Here is a 14683-nt window from a genome sequence, read left to right as displayed (position 1 = left end):
GATCTGATGGAGGCAATGTATTGACGCTGAAATGCTGTTTAAAAATAGCATTTTACCCAATAACCTTATATGCAAGGAATAAAAGCTGTTTTGTTTTTTGTTCTCTTTGTCTCCGATAATTGTTATTATTCTATCCACTCAAACCAATTCTATCACAACATGCCATTCATAAACAGGCCCTAACGCTATTTTTAGCCAAGTGTTTTGTATATTTTAATTTGCCTTGTTTGCCACAATATGACATCAAAAAGCCTCAGCACCCTTCAGATCCTCCTCTGAGATCACCAAAATAGCATAAACTCTCCTGAGCTGCAGCGAATCAAAGAACTCGTTCCACCTTATATATCCGTCAGTCATGCTGTCCTGATCTTCTGAAAGAATTCTCTTAGTTCTTCCATAACAAGCATTTTATCCACATAACAGGTCTAATAATCCCACACCCATCGACATCCAACACAAAGACTATTTTTCATCACTGTACTTAGGAAGGTTACTGAATACGGGTATAGTATAGTATACGAGGTGTTGTTATTTTGTAATTGCTAGTGGGAAATAGTTCAAATATAGTATTCTCAATTTCCAGAATTATTTGGAAGCTTGTCTCTGCCACAAGATTTTAAAATGTAAAACAAATTCAACTAAAAATAAATAAATAAATATTGCACTTTTTCATCTGAGGATTACTCCTGCCAGTCATTTTTGTTCTACAATCTAATAGAAAATATTACTGGTGGTGGTCAACAGGCTGAAGTAAGTTCTAAAACATGCACTTTTTGCAAGCACTGCTGAGAGGTATATATGCTATTTTAGGGCTGCTTGGTTGGCATACCATTCAGAATATTTGCTTTTAAAGAGCAGAATGGGTTACTGTAGGTCATCTGCTGTGCAGAATCTTATTTCTACTCCACTGCACAATCACATGCCCCTCGTGTGCCCTTCATTCTTGACCCTGAGATCACAACCACTCTAAAGGGAAGTGTGCCTCCTGATCTTCCACAAGATACACACTGTGAACAGAACAAAAGTCCATTCAGAGCCATTAAATGACAACAGTGTATAACTGTAGCACTGAGCTTTTTTTAAGTCCGTAACTGCAGTGTGGAAAGGGAAGGAATAAATAGAGATCTGGCTGGAGATCTAGTTTGTACACTGAGTCAAGATGCTTATCAAAGTCTTTTCTTGTCCTTCCATTGTACCAAGAGTAAGAGATAAACAAGGGTTGTGTTAAACAAGCATGCACTGTTTGTAAATTCATAATCAATAATTATGAACTGTTTAATACATTTTACTTACTCAGCACACTGCTGCATGGATAAATTAGTTACTGAATACTATGGCATTATCATCCATATATTGTGAGAAGTTAAGTAAGGGATAATATACATTCAGTGGTTTTTCACAACAACTGATCAGGGTCTTATTACATGACAGTATGTAAGGGTGCATTAAACTTATCAAAAAGGGCATTACATTTATTATGTAATCAAATACAATTATTTTAAAATATAATAATAGTTTTTTTACAGTATTTTTTTATCAAATAAATGCAGCCATGATGAACATGAGACTTCTTTAAAAATATATGTATATTTTAATTTCACCAACCCCAAATTTCTGAACTGAGAAAGACTGGAGTTGAGCACTGCTTTGTCTAATCTGGCAATTTTTAGATGTCAGCAAAAGACAATTAGACATTAACAAACTAAATTGTATTTTACAACCAATCCAACTATAACATAATTACACAACTGTGAAGGACTCCTCCGCACACAGAAGCCAAACAAATCAAATTATTTATAATCTAAAAAAATGAAATCTGATGTATCCCATGCCTGTCTAATTTCTGGCACTTTTCCATTTACTCTTTCTGCTACGCTTGATGTTGATGGTCACTGTCTCTCATCTATGAGATAATAATTGAATGCCAAGTTAAATGTTTGTGCAAGAATCAACTTGTTTATTAAAATGTATGATAAACTAAACTATATATATATATATATATATATATATATATATATATATATATATATATATATATATATATATATATATATATACACATTCAAGGATAAAACCATCTTCCAAATGCATAAAAAGTGGCATAAGGCTACTTTTTTGATTAAATATATAAAAAATACTAATTTAGTATACATATACTCATTTATTTAAAAACATCCAACAAAACAGAGCTGACAGAGGCATCAATGAATGGTGGCAATGTAGAGATCCTGGCACTGACACAAAAAAGGACTATGAAATTATTTTGATTCATGATGTCAAATCGCCGTTTTATGCATGCAAACCGACTCTGAAATCATCAATCTTAATATATGCAGTCCCCTCAGGATCCCTGGAGCTCTCGTCTCACGGTTGCTGCAAGACTAAACGTCTTCATCTGCATTCGCATCTTCATCCCCATCCTTGGATTCCTGTGCTTTTCTCAGTTCTGCCCTGCCCTTCTCAGTCTGATAATAGTCTGACTCAACCCACCCAGGGCAGTTGGACAATGTCACAAAGATGTCTTCGTCTACTTCCATCACTTTGTGCACTCTCTGCTTTATTCCTTTAGAAAACCACTGTGGAGTAGAGAGCTTTTCTGCAGGGTTGGCTGCCTTGTATAACCCCTCACCTTCAGCCAGAGTGATCTTATACTTGTGCTTTGGGCACACAATACAGAGCTTTTTGTTGATTTCCTGTGCATGACACATTAAATGGGATCAGAGTTCACATGAGAGGTAACAGTGTGTGTCAAGTGAACCTATCGATCACTGAATCTGCTCCAACAGAAATGGCTTTACCTCAATATCTCCGAGCTCCAAACTACTGCCGGCATCTGTAAGAAAAGAAAGTGTCATTAGAACCCATATGCACTAAGCTGACCCGAGCAAAAAGCCTTTTTGATTCTGGGCTCTTGCCTCTGGAACTGTACTTGGCACACTTCCTCAACAGCAATACTGTATTTCAGTGCTAAATCTTCTACTTTGTCTCCCTCTAGTGCAGAAAAATAAGCAAAGATGTTTTTCATGCTACTCACGGTAACACTGCAGGTCCATTGCATAGAAAGTTCTTTGGTGATATATAATAAGAATATCTCTTCCATCCAGAGTCACAATCATCCTCTTAGCCTGATCAAAATCTTCTTTCTTGCCGATAAAATACATACGAGAAGGCTTGTTTTTATCCATGGATGCGGTTTCAATTACGTCTTCTGTGAAAAGATAAAAAACATTTTAAATACCATTCACATATGAAGGTGCTGAAGTTACATAAACGCACTGTTCTTGGTTCTTGTTTATTATATATTTATTATATATGTTTATATTATAGAAACCATACATCCCATAGAATTACAAATATAATACTAAAATGTCCATTATAATTAGCTAGATAAAATAGCTATGACTGGCCTTCTCAAACACTGTCAAGTTATAAAATTAGTTTACTAAATGCAAAATGCTCAAGCATTTAACACACGAAACAAAATATATTTTCAATCTATAATTTCAATTTTTGAATTAACCTTTCAACTTTACATATCAACATAGACATTGCTGAGCAAATATCGTAAGCCGTTTTACCCTGTGCTGCTCCTGTTGGTTGTGTATCTTGGTGCTGTATGGTTGAAGTGTGTTCTAGTCTGTTATCTCAAGCCCACCGGCTGCTGCGTTCAGCCCCTATCAGTCCCTCAGCTCAGGACCCTCTCACTGCGTTTAACATCTTTGTTCAGTGTGTAAAACCGAATGATACACTACTAACTGGCAGATTACTAACTTACACTGCGATTTCTCCGATATCAAAATGAAGTTGTATAAAGTTGGATATAATTGTATTTTTCTCATCTATAAACCAGGATTGGGTGTAATATCACATAATAAAATAATAATAATAATAAAAAATATTTTTACATTCCAAGACCTCCAAATCAAATAATATTAGATAGCTGTTATAAAAACAAATAAAGTATCTAGTCTGCTTTATTTAAATTAGCACTGAGGGAGTCAATCAGGCAGCGACACTGTGTATTCTTGAACAACATCATTGCACTGCAACAGTTTAGCCGCTGTCAAAACATATACTAAGCACTGTTCCATGTGTCGTGCCAGATTATGTAGCATGTATTCTAAACAAAAAGGAGCAATCAGTCATTACTGGCTAGGCTTAAGTGAAATGATTTCATCATAAGCGGCTAATGAATGGTGCTAGTAGGTAACGTTACATGCATGTCACACATAAGCGAGTCCAGCATCCCACGGTTTGTATTTAAACGACATAAAACGCATTCGGGATACTTGTAGTTGACATTTCCTTGGGGGAAACCACCTTAAACCAGCTGGTTTCCAAGCTGCGTTTCTAAACTGTCTACTGTTGTTTTTTAAAGAAACTTGTTTTTCATCATTGTCATGCGATGTTCTAAACATGACAGTTAATTTGAATTTCAAATTCATTTAAAACCAACAAACAGACCTGCTTAGACTGGTTTGAGATAGTTTTCTCTTACAGTTCAAATAATAGAATAGTTTCAGGTAGGATAGTTTGCACATGGTAGCCTATATGATGGTGTATGAGCTGTTCAGCTGTCCATAGAAAGCATAGTAATAATAAAACATTCTCCAAATAAATATTATATATAATGTTTGTACAATATTATATAAACCATAGGCCTTCTTAAACATTGCAACCCATCTTTACTATCTTCACATGCACTGTAAGTCGCTTTGGATAAAAGCGTCTGCTAAATGCATACATTTAATTTAGTTTAATTTAATCTTTAAACACTAAGAAACAGTTTAAACTGTAAAAATAAAATACATTAAAATGTAGTAATATATGATTTTTCTATTCTAAAAATGTAATTACATATTTAAATGAATAATTATATTAGCTTAATAATAAAGACATCCTGTATTTAGAACTTCTCAAACATCTCAAATTATGTATCAGTTTAATAAAGACTCATTTAGCAGCATTTAATAATGTGAAATTTTGAAAGCACAGTGAAAAATGTTATATGCTAAAACTATAATAGATAGATTCATGTGCTGAACGAGAGCTTTACTTGTAAGCCTGCCTATTTAAAATCATATTATGTTATTTTCCCCATAATGCCTGTCTCTACTAACAGAAAATGAGTCAGTAAAGCATTTATGAACTAAATGTAAAAAATAAAATAAAAAATAACAGTAACAACCATTGCTGCAACTAATACTGGTAGTTAAGTCACATGACCTGTCATCAGCAAATCAGTTGAAGACATCTTCAATTTCTAAGTATTGTTACTGAAAGAATAACTCATTATCCTCACCCGATTAGGTCATGTTGACCTTGCAGAGTATGACTTCACCACCACATTGAGAGAGACAGGAGGAAGCAGGTTTAGGTAAAGATCACCTGCGTATGGTTGATGGATTCCTGCAGAGGTTGAGCTATCAGGTCCAGGGAAAGGACAAAGCACCCATCTACTGGTTGGCTGAGCTCCGTGATCCAAACACACAGGTCATTCTCTCAGACGAACACCAGGATTACCGCCGGGCCAAACTAGAGGAAGCCTGCAAGCTGGCAAAATACCAGGATTTACAGGACACAGCAGTATCTAGAAACAGTGCTTACAGTAACGTTTACACTTGGTTTTGAAATTTAGACACTGACAGAGTAACATACTTGCACTCATCTTTATAAAATCGTTTTAGGTTGTTGAATTAAAAGTGGACTTGATGAAATTTAAAAGCGGACTTGATGTGTTGTATGAAATTTGACTGTGGATATAGACATTTGACTTGCATCCTTTTTGCATCTCTTCTTGCTAAGATGAATTTAATTTGAATTCACAATAGGTTGCTTCCAAGTTGTTAAAAACTTTAAGACAATCTCACCACCTCTAAATCTCCACCCACAAGAAAAACAAAGCTGCCGTTCATTTCAAAGAATATGAGGTAAGCTCTAATGACGCCATCTGCGTCATACTGTAAATTACCACGGAAAATCATTTTTAAAAGCCTCACAATAAAAAAAAAAAAAAAAAAAAAAAAAAAAAACACACTGATAAAAATCCTTAAAATTGATAGACTACAGGGCTTGTAAGTGGATTATGATGTTATGCTGTGGTAATAAAACAGTGCTTCATTAACCGCTGTATATAACCTAAAACAATCCTTTGAGGTGGCAAGTATTGAGATGCTGTTTTTTTTTTCATTCTATAACACATTTTCCAATCTGTCACTTTTCCACAAACATTTTTTCGATGTTGAAATGTAGGGTCCATCAGAATTAATCTATACATTTTATGCAAGTTATTTCGCTATGAATCCTGCATCATGCAGATTGTCTTAATTTATTAACTATAATGAAACCAGTAAATGAAAAACACTGTTCAAGAATTAATGTTGTTTTAGTATTATTTAAATTCTATTTAAATTTTTTCATTTTAATTGTATTTAAAGTCATTTTTATTAGTTTATTTTAGAGTATTTTTAACTTTATTTTTTTTTCCCCGTTTTGGACTTCAGTTAGTAATTTTAGTACTTCAACTTAAACCTCAGTTCAAAATTGACAATGGTTTAATTGTTGAGGAGCATTAACTCCTGCACATACACACAATCAAAAATGAATTGTATCTCTTTAGAATTGAAATGGGTATCATTTGTTCCATTTTTCCATTCTTCCTTGTGTGAATATTTAGAATGATATTGCCTTTAACATCATTACAAAATAAAGGAAATGCATTGAACTTCATTTGTTGTGGTCTGACTCGGGAACATAAATCCTGTCAAAGAATTATTAATGAAACATTAAAAACACTCATCGTGACACACACAAATAATAGAAGCCTTCAAGACAAATCCACCGTTGTCACAACACTTTTTGAAATGAACTTGGTCGCTTTGCTGTGCACAGGGGTGTTATACACAGAGTCTCTTGCTGAATGTGTAAAATCCAGTCTGATTTAATTGATTCATGCCCCTGTTGAACCCTTTCGGCTCCTAGTCCAGAGGTTTAAGGGAGCGACTGAGTCAGGAACGATTGTTCTAGATAGTTCAGTGAATACAAGAGCACCGTTCCCTCACAATCCTCACATCCACACTCCCTTCCAGAGGGGTTTCGTAGGACCAGGAGTCAGCATCCGTGTCCTTGGCTGGTTTGTGGGAATAAAGGTGTACCTGAGACCCCATGTGCATAAACGTCTGCGCTTCCACCCCAAATCAAAGAGACCTTAGAGATTTGCGTGCCTCATCGGATGACGGACACATCATATAAAACACACAAGCATGCTTTTGAAAGCTACGGCCCACAGCAGCACCGTTGCCAACGAAAAAAACATAAGAGCAAAAGTGAAAGGGCTCACATCCATGAGTGAAATATCCTCAGCATTCACTGATCTCAAAACCCCTACTTAAAAAAAAAAAAAAACTCCAATATTGTCAAAATTGGTGAGAAAGGGAAATTGTTTGGTACAGCTGCTTGAACACTCATACGTGTTTTCTTAGCAAGAGTAAGTGTACATTTATAAGCAGAACAGTATTATTACCTTCAGCCAAAATGGGTATAAACGTGAGACATCATCATAGTGACTTCAACAGTCTCATCATAGTTTCTGGGTCAGCGAAAAAAAGGAAGGTGTGCTGGAAGTAGTATTAATGGTACTGTTGCGGAGCACTTGAAAGCACCTTCATGTGCCATATAATTTGACACTCTGATTTAATGGCTCAAAAAGCTCATTTGATTTGGGGGTAGGAGCTGCGGATAAGAGGATGTAGTTGTGAAGGTGACCCTGCTGATGTGGATGGCTGGTCAAAATTATGACACTTAAATTGAATGAGAAGGAACCATTCGTGCTCCATTTTCCCACCCTTGAATATTTATATTTCTTGAGGAAAAGTGGGAATTTAGGAACATACATTGAAATCAGTGGAGCTCTATACTGTAAAGACAGTTCTTGGAAAATCTGGGAAACCTTCATTTGTTGGTGATTTTACCAGGCATAACTAGCTCATGGGGGTGGGTTGAAGGTTTAGTTTGATTAAAAATGAAAGTTTTACCATTATTTACTCACCCTCATGATATTCCTAATCTGTACGGCTCTCTTTATTCCAACAGGCGAACTGCATTTGGTTACGCAACAAGCAAGAATCAATGCCCTGGAGCATAAATGAGAGCTTTAGTGATATAAGGAACATCTTAATTGTGGCCTTTTCCTCTTCTGAAGCCACTGTATATTGCAATTTGGACAATTCTTAATTTTCTGAAACTTTTTTCACTCCTCTGAATTTTGTTTAAAAAAAGTTAACATCTCTTAATTCTGAATTTTGAATTACATCTCAGCCATTTTTATTTTAATTCTTATATGTAGTTTCCGCCATGTAATATTATTTGTTAAATTAATTCATTCTTACAATTACAGTTTTATATCTCACAAATCAGACTTTTCTTCTAAGAACTGAGTTTATATAAAAGTTTTCAAATCTGTCGATTCTTTTTGGGGTTTTTTCTCTCATGTACTGTTGTTGCCTACTATATAGTAGAGGAACTAGGTGTATTTGGAACCTGGGATTGTTTGGTTATAACCTTTAAGGAAAAATTTTTCAAAACAGCTTAACAAATTTCTCTCGCAACATGAGGGGGAGTAAATCACAACAGAATTTAATTATGAAGGAACTAGCCCTCAAAAAATGTTTCAATAAAACAATTTATATTGAAATAAACATGTTAAAGGAGGCCTGACAAGCTTTGACTTTCCAAAAGCCCTGAGGTTGAGAAACAGGAGAAAGTGGGATGTGAAACGTTTACAAAAAATGACTGGTTTTATGAAGCCAAAGTGTACTTTACTTAGAAACGGGAGGGTGCAGAAAAGGACAGAGATCTTGGAACAGAGTGGAAAAAGAAAGCTTTAAGCACAGGAAAAGAGAATCTGAAACATGAGGCTGTCAGGGTAAAGAATAGTGAGAGGGCGAAGGTCAGTGTCACGGAAACGGTGAAAGGAGGTCAAGATTCCTCATTGCCGGAGTCATCTTCGTCACCAAAACAGTCCCCGGCCATTTCACTGCCAATCCCACTGGCCTCTGCCTCGTCTTCATCATCCTCCTCCTCCTCTATGTCATCGTCATATAGATCGTCATAGAGCAGATCAGAGCTACTGTCATGAGAAGGCACTTTGGTCTGGATGCAGTACTCAGCTAGCGTCGTTGGTACTTTAACTCCATCTCGCTCTGCATCTGCCTTCGTGGATATTACCTGCTTCCTGCGCAAAACGCAAAGACAGTGTCAGCAAACCAGTTAAGAATAGCTGCAAAAGTAACAACTGTCTCTAAATATATGCTACCTTTCAAAAATTTGGAGTCAGTAAGATTTTTTTAAACTAACTTTTTTTTAAGTAACTAATAATTTTTCAGCAAGGATGCATTAAATTTATAAACAGTGACAGTAAATACATTTATAATTTTACCAATAGGTTCTAATTTAAATAAATGCTGTTATTTGAACGGTCTGTTCATGAAAAGAGTCCTAAAGAAATGCATTTATCGTGGTTTCATCAAAATATATTAAGCAGCACAAAGGTTTTCAACAGAAATGTTTCTTATGCACCAAATCAGCATGATTTCTGAAGGAGCATGTAACACTGAAGACTGTAGTAACAGAGTAATTGTTTAAACATAATATTTCTCAATATTAATGTTAAATATTAATAATAATAAATACATTAATATTTCTTATAAAGAACACAATAGATTTATTTTTGTTTAATAAATGCAGCCTTGGTGAGCATAAGAGACTTTCATTTTGTTAGGAAAGAATGTCAATAAGGGAGAAGTTCACAATATTTACTTGGCCAAGAGAAAAAAAAAAGACACACTCAGAGCAGTGTGTCCTGAACTTCAGTTGGATGGTGCAATGAAAACATGCTGGGCCAAAATTTGGCCTTGATCAATGTTTAATCTAGATCTCAGCCAACTCAGATCTCAGTGGTATAGTTAAATTTGGACATTTCCTGAAGAATAAATAAGTTGTGCACAACGCTTGGAGGTGCTGGGCAATTGCTAGGGTGCTGCTGCTGTTATGAAGTTATTCTGAGTGGCTGTTGAAGCAAGTTAGCACGTAGCTGAAATATCTGCAAATTAATTAAGGCTCCACAGTTTTTTTTAACAGTTTCAAATGTAACAGCCGCATGTATAAATATATTTCACTTCTTTTCCCAGAGTACAAGCAAATTTTGGAGTGTTCAGCGTTGATGCTTACAAGCCCAAGTCAAAAGCACACACATGGCCATGTCTCCATGATATTCTAGAGCTCTAGATATAGCTTAGCTCCTTTACTTTAAAGTAAGTCTATTGAAATTTTTCACCTGTTTTATCAACCAAGTCAGTCATTTAAAGGATAAAGTGGGCGTACCTTATAATCTCTGCGTATTCCTTGTCCTTGCCTTTGCTGTCCCTCCACTTGCGAAACATGACCGAGGCGTCCACATTTGCAGGAGAAAAGGTGTTGGGTTCATTAAGCAGCGAGATCACGCTCAGCAGGATTGTTCTATAGACAAACACACACGTTACTCTGCTGTTCAGGATTTAGGATTTTGGGAAAAGACCTTAAAAAAAATCCTTGTGCTCAGCAATTCTGAATTTTTATTGAATCAAAAAATAGTAAAAACAGTACTATTGTAAAATATTAGAATTTAATATGTCACTTTTTGATTTTATATATTTAGTCTTCAGTGTAACATGATCCTTTGGAAATCATTCTAATATGCTGATTGGCTGCTCAAGAAACATTTCTTATTATTATCAATACTGAAAACAGTTATACTTTTTTGGGGGATTCTTTAATGAAGAGAAAGTTCAAAAGAACAGCATTTATTGGAGTGTAATTGTGGGTATTTTCACAATAATACCTGACATTCTGTGTGGGATTCCATCGCTCTGAGGGCAGCTCTCCACTCTGAGGGTCATCCACAGGAGGATGGAGAATCGAAATACACACGTCGCCATTCTAGGGTTGAGAGATGAACATTACATAACAATGGCAACATTAATACTATATGATTACTAATGTTTTACACTGTTGTAATCCAATTGTTGGAGCTAGTGGCACAGTAAACATGCAAACAATAGCATTTTCACCTCATAGATGTTTGGATGCCACATCTTGGTGAGGAATCGGAAGGTCGGAGGAGAATAGGGGTAGTCGATAGGAAATTTTATATGGGCCTAGAAAAAGAGGCAGAGTGAAACAAGGAGCATTATTAGCTTGCATATGAGCCATATTATAACTGGTAAATGAGCCATTATTAATCAGTCCATAATGGAAAGGACACATTAGATTGAAACCTCAAGAGTGGTTGTTTAATTAAAATTTCATTCACGTTCTTCACTCCTTTTGTGTTGCACATAATATAAAGAAAGCTAACCTGTTTGAAATGACATGAGGGTGAGTAAATAATGAGAGAAGTGTCATTTCTGAGTGAATTATTGCTTTAAACATGAGTGTAGTGCTGCTGAGACTGTATCTTCTCTTCAAGTGGGATTCCTGCAACTCACCTCTGCTGTTGACTGCTGATTGTGTGTCAGACTACATGAACTGGCTAGTGCTCAAGTCAGACTGCAGCGTGACTGTGACAGCGTGAATGAAAATATGAGTCTCAGCCACAGCATTTAGTGTTAGAAAGCTAAAACCGGATCTAATCTAACTTCCTCCATTAACGATCATTAGAAATAAACTGGAACAAATTATGCAATTCTTTGAAGCTAGAAAAACTGGAATTTTCACAGGAAACCTGACACACATAAACAATAAGAAAATACACATTGTTTTTGCCAAAACAATTTACAAATGCTATTCACCAAAGATGCAATATCTTGCTGAGGCCTGACAGATGCACATTTTAAATACTTTGGTATTTTAAGTATGGGTGGAACCCAAGCCTGTGTTTAGAAAGATACCATAATCTTTGTTAAAACATGCTGCATTAGACACAGTATATCACTTAGAGTCCTAGACTATGCAGTTGGGCTATGGCTGTTCAGTTATAGAATGATGGAAGACAGAAAGTGAATATTGAAAATGTTTGGGGGGTGATTTTATGTTTTATGAGGCACTTGCCATTCATTAAAAGATTTAAAAGTGAAGCGTGTAATTTCTAAGGCAACAGTTTTATGTTCAAAATGCCTTAATGGTGTTTTTTTTCTTACAAACAAGCAGCTTGTGGATTATTGTGATGTTTTTTATCAGATGTTTTAACACTTAATTCTGATGGCACCCATTCACTGCACAGGATCCATTGGTGAGTAAGTGATGATACTTGAAAGTTGCTACCCTAAATTCATAAATAAAACTTCACCAAAGACTGTGACCTGTGGCATATTATGATAAAATAAATATCAGAATATTTACAATTAAATTTGAGGACAGCATCCCTGTGAAAGTACTGGCTACTGCAGTTGATAATATGCCAATGAGAATAAGTAGTGAACACAGAAAATACAGTTGAAACATACTGTCTTCTCTTTGTAGCTCTCATATCGAGATGTCATTAATATCTATCAGGGCTAAAGATCTAGAGTATAAGGAACGCACCACCAGGCAAAGAACCTGAGTGCAAAACATGGGAGAACAAGTATGTGAGGGACACTACAGAATTAAATATTATGCAGACCTGGAACTGCTTTATCTGACTCGCTCCCATTTCTAGTTCATTGGTAAGCATTAAGAACATAATTTAAATCCACACAGGTATTTACCTTGAAGTAGCCCCCTTCATTAAAGTGTGTTTGGAGGGCCAAAGATGGCCACTTCCCAGTTGTAAAGGTCAGACTCTTCCACTAGTGTGATGCGGAAACCTTCCACTGGCTCCTCCTGCAGGGATTTCAGCTCCAGCATCAGAGCCTTCTGAGAGCTCGGCATCTGCTGGTGTGCCATGACAGTCCTGATCCTTCAGCCTTACTGGGAATTCAAGAAAAATGGGCTTAGTTTTTTCACAGAATAATATATTAGTTTTTTTTTTTTTTGGCAACAATAATAATTATTTATGCATTTTGTACTAAATATCTTGCTGCTCATATCTTGCTACTCATTATTAATGCATATGAATATTATAATGCAATATTACCATTAAAAAGCTATATATATATATATATATATATATATATATATATATATATATATATATAAGCACATATTTAGTAGATTAGTTATGTTACTTGGTTGTAAAGAGGTAAATTGCAAATGGAAAAGAAATTGAACAAAGTCTGTGCAAAGGTGTGTTTAGCTTCGTATGACAAAGCTATGCAACAACATTTTGATAAATAAAAACATTTTTATACACTGTTTGTTACCTGTGCTGCTCTCCAGGAGAAGTGATGTTAGGGTGCCTTAAACTTCCAGCTTCATGTAAATATTAATACGTTCTAATATTTATTATTTCCGTGGGGCCCAGAAGGGACTGTTAACCTTATTCTTCCCTTGCTATTTCTCGAATCCTGTTGCTTTTCCTGTTAGACGTGAAGTTATCCGATCTTCAAGCAGATATTAAGACAAATAAATCTATTCATCACTCTTCTAATCAGTGACAAAACATGTTAATAATAAATTAATAAGCCGTTTGTTTTGTATCTGCTGTTTTGTATTGTCCTCGTGTACTGCTATAACATCTACAAAAGCTCTACAATAAGCAAATACATCTCTAATTTGGCTTTATATGATGCAGAATGTGTTTGTCAAACCCTGCGGCTCGCTGTCATCACGTCGTCTCCTTGCGCGTCCTCGGCCGCACAGCTGATCAGCTGCTTGTTTACATTTGTTCTGTCGCGAGGCTATAACGCACCTCCAAAACCCCCGTTTGCGCAAAGAATTACACTGCCAGCTCTGCTTTATCCGTCCAGACTGAGGCGACAAATAATTACCGTAAGGGTATGGGTGTTGTGGAAATGGTATGTGGAGATTAAGTGGAGAAGAGATATCTGAACAAAATCGACAGGTGATATTTTTTCGTTCCTCAATCGTTTCTATTGATGCTTCCGGTTATCATAGTGCGTGCCTGTACACGTCTGTACGCTAGTGCGTCATGACGCAGGACACTCAACTCTAAGTACAACAATGTATTAAGTTAGTACCCTTTACATAAATAGAAATATTATATTACAAATATCTAAATGTGGGATATGTATATATCTTTATTTAACCTGTCTTATTCTTACTCGTGTTTTTTTTTTTTGCTCTTGGTTGATATATATATAAATATAAACCAAGAGCAAAAAAAAAAAAAAAAAAAAACGAGTAAGAATAAACAGGTTAAATAAAGAGAAGTAAACATGAATTAAAATACATTATAATAATAAATGAATAAAACGATTAAAATGGAAGTAAGCATAAATAAACAGGAAAAGCCTGTTATTCATTTCTCTCTTGTTTTTTTCTGATTACTTCTTTTGTCCTTATTTGTTATTAGATAGATAGATAGATAGATAGATAGATAGATAGATAGATAGATAGATTTTCAATTTAATCTCATAAACTTAATGGTCATTACAGTTCAATAATAATTCAACAAACTAAAATACCGGTGCATCAAAACATCCCTAAATGCATCTCAAACGCGTGCTGAACCCATGTGCAAAGGCCGACACAGAGGACGTCTTCCTCTATCTCTTCGCTGATTGGTCAAACCTGTTGTCATTCAGTGGCAACGCATGTCGTCACACAG

General features: G+C 35.6%; 1 protein-coding gene and 1 pseudogene across 2 annotated transcripts; both read right to left on the bottom strand.

The window, feature by feature from the left end:
- Nucleotides 1-2067: 2067 nt before the first annotated feature.
- LOC113078718 (Rieske domain-containing protein-like) lies at nucleotides 2068-3734 on the bottom strand. 2 transcript variants are annotated; one of them, XM_026251050.1, is made up of 4 exons: nucleotides 3579-3734; nucleotides 3035-3208; nucleotides 2799-2833; nucleotides 2382-2693 (listed from the first exon to the last, which is right to left on the bottom strand). In XM_026251050.1, the coding sequence occupies exons 2-4, from the start codon at nucleotides 3183-3185 to the stop codon at nucleotides 2382-2384; spliced, it is 498 nt and encodes a 165-aa protein (XP_026106835.1). In that variant the 5' UTR covers nucleotides 3186-3208; nucleotides 3579-3734. The 2 variants fall into 2 exon arrangements, with proteins under 2 accessions (XP_026106836.1, XP_026106835.1); XM_026251051.1 differs by lacking the exon at nucleotides 3579-3734 and having other exon boundaries at nucleotides 2068-2693; nucleotides 3035-3185.
- A 4928-nt stretch (nucleotides 3735-8662) lies between these two features.
- On the bottom strand, nucleotides 8663-13591 carry LOC113078717 (ubiquitin-conjugating enzyme E2 R2-like; annotated as a pseudogene).
- Between the last annotated feature and the right edge of the window lie 1092 nt (nucleotides 13592-14683).

Source organism: Carassius auratus, unplaced genomic scaffold (assembly GCF_003368295.1).
Source record: "Carassius auratus strain Wakin unplaced genomic scaffold, ASM336829v1 scaf_tig00026481, whole genome shotgun sequence".
Taxonomy (NCBI): Eukaryota; Metazoa; Chordata; class Actinopteri; order Cypriniformes; family Cyprinidae; genus Carassius; species Carassius auratus.
This window is presented reverse-complemented; position numbering and strand designations above follow the sequence as displayed.